Source organism: Apus apus, chromosome 26 (assembly GCF_020740795.1).
Source record: "Apus apus isolate bApuApu2 chromosome 26, bApuApu2.pri.cur, whole genome shotgun sequence".
NCBI classification, from domain to species: Eukaryota; Metazoa; Chordata; class Aves; order Apodiformes; family Apodidae; genus Apus; species Apus apus.
In genome coordinates, this window is record NC_067307.1 from 2,153,345 (window position 1) to 2,162,320 (window position 8,976).

The 8,976-nt window shown below is 53.8% G+C and overlaps 1 protein-coding gene across 1 annotated transcript; it reads left to right on the top strand.

The window, feature by feature from the left end:
• Positions 1 to 3,217: 3,217 nt before the first annotated feature.
• On the top strand, positions 3,218 to 6,606 carry NKX3-1 (NK3 homeobox 1). The gene is made up of 2 exons (XM_051640747.1): positions 3,218 to 3,524; positions 6,212 to 6,606. The coding sequence occupies exons 1-2, from the start codon at positions 3,218 to 3,220 to the stop codon at positions 6,604 to 6,606; spliced, it is 702 nt and encodes a 233-aa protein (XP_051496707.1).
• Positions 6,607 to 8,976: the final 2,370 nt, after the last annotated feature.

The window sequence follows — 8,976 nt, forward strand, 5'->3', positions numbered from 1 at the left end:
TGCATCTCAGCAGGACATGCCAGGGTTGCTGCTGCTTCACCCCCCTTTTATTTTCCAACCCAAATCAGGAATTACCTGTGTCCCCAACTGCTGCAAGAAAAGGGCTTTCCCAAGCTCACACAAACCAGCTCCCAGCTCCCCAAAACCTGGATCCAGCCTCCTATCCAGGGCCAAATCCCAGAATCCCAGGGGTTGGAAGGGACCTGGAAAGATCACCCAGCCCAACCCCCCCCTGCCAGAGCAGGGGCACCCAGAGCACATCCCACAGGATCCAGGGGGGTTGGAATGTCTCCAGGGAAGGAGGCTCCACAGCCTCTCTGGGCAGCCTGGCCCAGGGCTCTGGCACCCTCACAGGGAAGAAGTTCTTCCTGATATTCACGTGGAACCTCCTGGGCTCCAGTTTGCACCCACTGCCCCTTGTCCTGTCACTGGGCATCACTGAACAGAGCCTGGCTCTGTCCTCCTGACACTGCCCTGAACGTGTTTGTGGACACGGATGAGGTGGCCCCTCAGTCTCCTCCAAGCTCAGCAGACCCAGCTCCCTCAGCCTTTCCCCATCAGGGAGATGTTCCACTCCCTCCAGCATCTCTGTGGCTCTGCCCTGGGCTCTGCCCAGCACTTCCCTGTCCTTCCTGAACTGAGGGGCCCAGAACTGGACACAACACTCCAGATGTGGCCTCACCAAGGCAGAATAGAGGGGCAGGAGAACCTCCCTTGACCCACTAACCACCCCCTTTCTAACCCACCCCAGGAGGCCACTTCTTGGCCACAAGGGCACATTGCTTGGTCATGGTCATCCTCCTGCCCACCAGGACCCCCAGGTCCCTTTCTCCTCCCCTGCTCTCCAGCAGGGCAGCCCCCAACCTGTCCTGGTACAAATAACTCACTGCTCCTCAGCTAGAAGTTACTTTTCAATATTTTTCACCACGAAAGAGCTGGGCAATGAGGTTCCTCAGGGCAGACCAGGGTGGAGGGGTCAAGGAGACCAACAGAACCAGGAGATTTCACTGTTGGTTGGGGTAGAGTTGGGGGTCTAAAGCAGAGGGGTGACAGCCCAGCTCTATTTGTAGGGAAAGACTTGATTTAAATGAAATAATCCTTCTGAAAGGAAGGGATCTGCCCAGAAACCCTTCTTCTGGGGCCTTTTACACATGGGTTTGTCCTGGAGACACAATCATTACGGATGCACAACAGGTTGAGTCCCTCTGTGTGTGTGTGGGGGGGGGGGACACAGGCAGGTGCTGAGCTCTGACAGAAAAAAACCCCAACAAAGGCTCCTAAATCTGGTGCAGAGTCCTCAGGGACTCCCCAAGGTCCTGCCATGGACCCCCACCCCCTTGTGTCCCCACCATCCCAAGCCCCCCCCCCTCCTTGGGTAGCATGGTGGGATCTGGTTGAGGTTCTGGAGCAGGCAAGGAACTGAGGGCCACGGATGCAATAATATTCAAGGGCTCCAATTGCTTCCTAAATCTTTCCAAATTCCCTTTCTCAGACCGTAGGAGGATCATGAGGCTGGAATGTTGAAGCTCCCATCAGTTTTCCAAGCTTCCAGTGAATTTAGGGGGGAGATTTCTCTGAGGAGGTTAAAGAAGGAGAGCAAAGGACAAGTGAAAACCAGGGTCTGGGGCAGGTCTGCACAACCTGCTGCTGGAACCAACCACCCTCCTGTCAAATCCACCAAGCTCTCCAGGGATTTTCAAGGAAATCTATTGTTTCCCTTTGGGAAGTGAAAAAATAAAGCCAAGTTTGGGCTTTTCAGCTGAGGAAGAGGGGCTGGGTTGGAGTGAAAGGTTTAGGAAGGGAAAGGTTGATCCAGGAATTGATCCAGGAATTGAGCCAAGAATTGAGCCAAGAATTGATTCAAGGATTGATCCAAGAATGGATCCAAATGCCCACGTTATTCCAACAGCAAAAGGAGTTTGGAGACCCCAGGGCTAGAGGGGGGACACACCAGATTTGTACTTACAATTCTGCAATTCCCAGGAATGCTGCTCATCCACATCCATGGAGCCCAATCCTGCTCCCAAGGGGTGGGTTCCCCCCACCAAGGTTGCTTTGCCATGGGATGGACCAAGGTGGTTTGTCCATCGTGTGCTGCCCACATCTTGGGGGAGGGGGTTTGTGGGGTGAGAGGGGAGTTGTTTTCCAGCCAGAAACTCCAGAAGAAGGACTGCAAATGAAGGAGATATTCAGGAAAAAAATAAAATAGAGAAATACCTGTTAGGACAAGAGAGCTCGACCTTTTTCTTGGGATGGGGAAGGTTTTGCTCCTTGCTGGTGCCTGGGAACAGAAGGATGGTGTCCAAAGCTTCTTAAATAAATGCTGGCCCATTCCTGGTCCAGGAGTTAGGCTGAGGTTTAGGCTTCAATTTTCAGGGGAACCTCCTGCCTCTCTCCTGCAGGTATTTGCCTCCGGACCCACCCTCCCTGCCTGTCACCCCTTCACTTCCACGTCCACGAGGAGCTTTGCAAAGCTGATAAAAATGGCTTTGACCTTCCCCCATCCCCCCCTGTTGTTTGTTTTTCAACAAACTGAATGTCCAGCCAAGTGGAAGGTTTTGAAGAAAACCCTCCAAGTCCTCAACATCCAGAAGAAACCCCATTTCTCTCACTCCCTGCACTTCTTTTCCCCTGCAAGCAACACACCCCTGAGGTGCTGGAGGGATCACCCTGGAGAGAGGTCATTCCCATCACCAGGAGCAAGGAGGACACCAGGGGCAGGGGGTGCAGAAGCTGCTCCTTGCAGATCATCCCAGCAAAGCAGCAATGCTGCTCCCCACTCCTCTGGTCCCCAAAACCCCCACCCTGGGAGCATTTTGGTCCCCAAAACCCCCATCCCGGGAGCATTTTGGTCCCCCAAAAAAACCCGGGTGAACTCCTGTCCCTTCATCCTTAAAGTGAGGAAAGTGGTGGTGAAAGGGAACACAAGAGGAGGGGAAAGGAGGAGGCTGAGGTTTGGCTGGGAGCCCGTGGGTCCTTGGGGAAGGGTGTCTGGAGGAAGAGGGAGCAGAGAGAGAGAGGAGGGAGGAAACCCGAGGGAGCCAAGACACCCCTGCAGGGCGTTGACTCCTGCCAGGGATCTCCAATCAGGCCCGGGAGGCTTGGCTGCTGCCCCATAAATGCAGGAATGGGAGGGTGGGAAGGCAGAGAGTCTCTGGGCAGGGAGAGGAGGAGGAGGAAGCGGAGGAGGAGGAAGAAGAAGAAGAAGATGATGATGATGAGCGCCAGGGTGCTCCCCGCAGGGAGGCAGAGAGCACCCAGCAGCACCCCAGCAGGGATGAGCCAGACCCCCCCAGCAGCCCAGCAGAACTTCCCAGTCTCCTCCAGACCCAGGAGATCCTTCCTCATCCAAGACATCCTCCGGGATGGTGCGGAACGCGGCAAGAGAGGAGGGTTTGGAAGCCCGGGGACAGACACGGAGCAGGGCAGCCAAGCCCTGGGGGGTCCCCCAGGGTACCCCCCAAGGAGCCTTCATCCCCCAGGAGCATCCCCAGCCCAAGGGACACCCCAGCAGGCGGAGGCAGGTAAGGGGGTGGAAGGTGTTGGCTGAGCCCGTGGAAGGGGATGGATCAGCCTTGTCCATGTTGGATCACCCCAGGGGCAGGATCCAGAGCACCCCAGAGCACAATAACCCCCCCCCCACCCACCCTGTGAAATACCAGGGAGTTGTGCTCTGGCCCGGGGAGGGGGGAAGGAGGAGAAAATCCGTGCTCTGGAAAGGGGGAAAGCAGGAGGAATTCCAAGCGTGTCCAAACCTTTCGCCGGGCGCTTCAAATAACTCGAGAGACCGAAGCTGCCTAGAAGGCTGCTGAAAAAAACAAAACCCAAACCAGGGGATGCATTTCTCTGGTCTCCTGGGAAATCCAAGTCCCCTTTTGTCACAGAAGGTGCCCAGCAAGGGCACCCAAGGGCTGCCAGCTGACACAGGCACTCTGTGGCCGTCCTTCGAGTGGAGATGCCCCCCCAGCTCCTGGGTGTCTCTCTCCAGGGTGGGGTGGGGGGGATTTTGCAATTCCCACGATTAATCTGTGCTGTTTGCAGCAGGGTTCAGCCCCCCCCGGCCCTGCTCAGCCCCATCCCAGGCTGTGCTGCTGCCTCTTCAGGGTTTCATCATCACCACCCTCCTCCTCTTGCCCCAGCACCCTTTTCTAGCAGGCAACTCCTCAACTCGCAGCGCGCCAGCAGGGGCAGAAACAAATCACACCGATGGTTTTTGGCCCTGGTTTGGCAGCAGCACAAGCATGGCCAGGGCTGTAGGAGGGAAGTCAGCCTTTCCCTGCCCCACCAACCCTGGGCTGAGCTGCAACAGCCAAGAAAACCATTTTGAATTCTCCAGTGACCAGCTCTTGCTCGCTGGGAGCGCCCTTGCCAGGGGAATTTTGGCCTTGGGTTTCAACTCTATTAAAAGAAGTACATGAAAGCAAGTTGAGAAACGGGCTGATTACTACCCCAAAAAAATCACTGAAAGCTCTACCAGGTCTCCCAGAAAGCTCCTGCAAGGGTTTCAGTGGGAATCCCACCATGTATAGAAGCTGGGAATTCAGCTCCTTGTTTCTATCTCGAGCGTGAAGCTCACAGCTTCAGAAAGTGCTCTCAGAAATGACTAAAGGAAAACAAAAAGTTGGCCTGTTTCCATTGCAAGCAGGGGAAGAGACAAAAAGGAACTGACTGCACAAATAAATTGACTTAAGAAGTTTTAACAGTTATAGGTGAAACTTCTCAGGGAGTTCAGCACCTTCCTGGGTGGGGGCTCAGGAGACCCAACGGTGCCAGGAGGAACAAGTCAGAGACAAACACTGAGATGCTGCTTTGGAGCTGCAGTCCAAGGCCAGGTCTGCAGCTAGAAATGTCAAACCAGGCCAAAGGTTTAAAAACCTGCCCCAAAATTCCTTGGCCTTGCCTTGAGGCAAGGGAGAAATTCCTTTGCAGGCTTTTCTCACTGCAGCCTGCTTTAAGGTGCCCTGATTTCCCATTTCTGAGCCCTCTGGAGCTTGAGGAGAAACATTTTGTTTCCTCTGGGGATCAGGATTTCCCCATGGGCACAGCAGAGAGAGGATGTGTCAAAGAAATGCCTTGAATCCTGCTAGAAAATCCTCAAGAGCTGTTGATGCCATCATGCAGGTACCAACAGTCCCTTGAGGCTTTAGGCAGACCTCCAGCAGCCCTGGAAATCATGGGATCATCAAAGGGTTTGGGTGGGAAGGGACCTGAAAGACCATCTAGATCCAACCCCCTGCATGGGCAGGGACACCTCCCACCAGCCCAGGCTGCTCCAAGCCCCATCCAACCTGCCCTTCAACACTGCCAGGGATGGGGCAGCCACAGCTTCCCTGGGCAGCCTGGGCCAGGGTCACCAGTGTCTTTCTCTTCCAGGGCTAAAACAGAACCTTTGGTGTTGATATTATGGACTCAAGGACTATTTTGGGTGGGAAGGGACCTGAAAGATCATCCAGATCCAACCCCCTGCATGGGCAGGGACACCTCTCTGTATTATTTTAGCCCCTTGAATGCAGGTTCATATTGAACGTATTTTTATATGACTTAAGAAAGTGTGATTTAGGAAGACAAAACTCCCTTACACATGGCACAGTCACACTATTGCATCTAAATCTGGTATCAGGAGTGAGTTTTCCTTGGAAATGGTGAAGAAAGTCACAGCATAAATTTAATTTACACCCTGTTGTGGAGGCCTGATTGCTGGCAGTGTCCAAGGGCAGGTTGGATGGGGCTTGGAGCAACCGGGGCTGGTGGGAGGTGTCCCTGCCCATGCAGGGGGTTGGATCTGGATGGTCTTTCAGGTCCCTTCCCACCCAAAATAGTCCGTGAGTCCATAATATCAACACCAAAGGTTCTGTTTTAGCCCTGGAAGAGAAAGACACTGGTGAGAGCCTGGCCCAGGTTGCCCAGGGAAGCTGTGGCTGCCCCATCCCTGGCAGTGTTGAAGGGCAGGTTGGATGGGGCTTGGAGCAGCCTGGGCTGGTGGGAGGTGTCCCTGCCCATGCAGGGGGGTGGGACTGGATGATCTTTCAGGTCCCTTCCCACCCAAACCAGCCTGGCCTTCTATGACTTTAAGACGACGTTCAGTCCATTCCATGCAAACACACTCGAGATAACCGGGATATTTTGCTCTCTGGAAGGGAGCAAAGAGGGGGTGATTCTGGCAGTTGCCGAGTGGGTAATTCTGAGCTCTTCCCTCCTACAGAAGCCACAGTGGAGACCCACCTGCCAGGCTGTGCCCCAAGCCTGCCCCTCTCCCCGTGTCCCCCCAAGCAGCCCAAGCGCTCCCGAGCCGCCTTCTCCCACACCCAAGTCATCGAACTGGAGCGAAAATTCAGCCACCAAAAATACCTCTCGGCGCCCGAGCGAGCCCACCTGGCCAAAAACCTGCAGCTCACCGAGACCCAGGTGAAAATCTGGTTCCAGAACAGGAGGTATAAAACCAAGAGGAAACAAGTGGCAGCCGAAATCAGCAGATTGGACACGCGCCTGGTGGGGCAAAAAGCCGCCGAGGCGCCCGGAGCATCCGTGCTGGCACTGAGGGGGGGCTGGCACTACCTGCCCTGCCTCTACTATTTGAATGGTTGGAATCCCTCCTGGTGCTTTTGAAAAAGGGGCGAGGAATCCTCTTCTCTCCCATCAGGGGGTTGGTTGTTTTTGTTTTATCACTGCTGCTTCGTTGCTCTTTCTAAGCGCTTCACCAGGGGCGAGCGCGTCGGTGGGGGAGCTCAGCACCTTCTGGCTGCCTCACAAGCCTCTCTGGTTGCTAACAGGCCAAGAAAAACCAACCAAAAAAGCACCCCCCCAAAAAAAAAAAAAAAAATTCAAAAGCCAAGCTTTTAGAAAGTGTGGGATTCGGCACCTGAAGCTGTAAAATATCAGGCTCTTGTTGGGGTAGAAAGGGACCGCTCCGGAGATTGTGACCTCTCCTCTCTGCCCTCCCCTAAATCATCTCTTCCCCCTCCCCTGAAGAGCTTGCCCCCTTTGCTGAGATCAAAAAGCAAACTGCTGATCCCGGGCTGATGCCTCAGCTCAGTAGGACCTCAAGGTTAGGCTGAAAAAGAAAATGAAAAGGCTAAATATTCCCATTTATGCCATTTATAGCCTCACTGGGAAAGGTCCCGGAGGGGATTTAAAGCCCCCTCCAAGTTTTCCACCTGCTGTTGGGCAGGTTTTGGGGGGAGGGGGGAAGAATGAACCCTCTTTTTGCCACCAGCAACACCAACCTGGAGTGCCTGGGGTGGAGCTGGGCCAGCTCATCCCCCACCCAAACCTGTCCCTTGGCTGAGGTGCCAAGGGGTGCTGATCCAGCCTTGAGAAGCCAAACCAGAACAGCCTGGGGAGCAAGGACAATGGCCCAGTGACAGATGAGTTTTGCATATCCGGGTGGTGACGCTGGTTTGAACATTCCCACAGAGGCTGTTGAAAAGAGCAACAGCTCAAAGACTCCACTTGCCCTCCCTCCTTGCCAGGGAAACCAGCCCTGTGCCCATCCCCGAGGCATCGGGGCAGCAAGAGGATGATCCCTTGTGCAAGTGATTTTTTTACCCAACTATTTGCACTAGCAGGGCAGCAGAAATCTAGTATTTCTCCTTTTTTTAAAAAAAAAACCCCACCAACTTCCAAACACTAAGTTTGTGGGGGAAACTGTGGGAATAAATGAGATTTCCAAGAGGGGCAAAAAAAAACCCCCAACCCAGCCCTGGGCTGGTGTAAATCTCAGCACAGCTCTGCTGGAGGAAGTGGAACCTTCTGAAACAAAAGCATGGGGAGGTTTTGGTTTTGTTTTTTACCTGTGAACCTCCAGAAATGTTCCTGTGGTGCCTGGTTTTCCCTGGAAGGGAATGAAATCTGCCAGTTGGTCCCACTCCCTCCTGCAGCAGGGAAATATGGGCAATTAGAGAGTGTTAATGAATTGCTGAGCTCATCCCATGAGATGATTTGGAAGCTGATCTTCCTTGCCAGTGGATCCAGCCCTTGTGAGCTGACAGGGAAGATGAAGGTGCTGGAAGAGGGGGTGGGATTGAGGGGGGAGGGCAGAAGACCCAAACTGAAACCCTGAAACTGAGGCAGATCCTCAGCTTCTCTGGCCATCCAAGAGTTTGGAAAGCACCCAGTTGCTGGCTAATGGTCTGAAAGCAACTCTTGATATCTGGAGATAACATTTTCCTCCCAGCTCCTGCTCTCAGGCACTGCTTTCTATCCCCCCCCCCCTCTCCCCAGCCCATCCTGGCCTTCCCTCTCTCCCCAGCACTTGTTGCAAAGTGTTTCAACCCCAGCTCTGCTGCTTATCCACTCTGCTTATCCACTGCTTGGAACAAGAGGAGGGAGGTGGAAAAAAAAAACACAACACCCTTTATGGCCTCAAAACCAAGCCTCCACATCCCTCTTGGTGGCATCTCCAGGGGGAGAAGGAGGGTCCTGCCAAAACCCCGTGGGCTCACCCCCAAGCAGCCCCTCGGGGTGCTCCTCAAATCCATCCAGAGACAGGATGTTGGCACTAAATCCCCTGCATCAGCAGCTCTGACCATCCTGGGGCTGCCCCTGAGCAGGGACCACGGGGTGTCCTGCACCTTGTGCTGGGAAGGGCTGAGCTGGGCTGGAAAAACCCGATATAAACTGAAAACAAAATGGATGGATACTGAGCTTCCTGCACTCTTCTTTGGGAAAATGTGTCACAACAACCACTTGATTTTTTCTCACTCTCATACTTCTTGCTGGTTTGCCACCTGCCAAATCCCCTCCTTGCTGCTTCAGCTACTCCTACTTTGCTGGTCTAAAGCAAGTCCAGTGCAAAACCTGTTTTTGTACATATTTTTTTTTATATATATATACCATTTTGGCCTGATGTGCTTTGTCCTTTGGAATAAAGAGCACAAGAGTTGTTATTAAAAACAAGTTGCCTCTGTGGGTTCTTGGCTCTGGCTTCACGTTGTCCTCTCTGCTGCCCCATCCCTCCCAGGGTAGCCCTGAGCACCC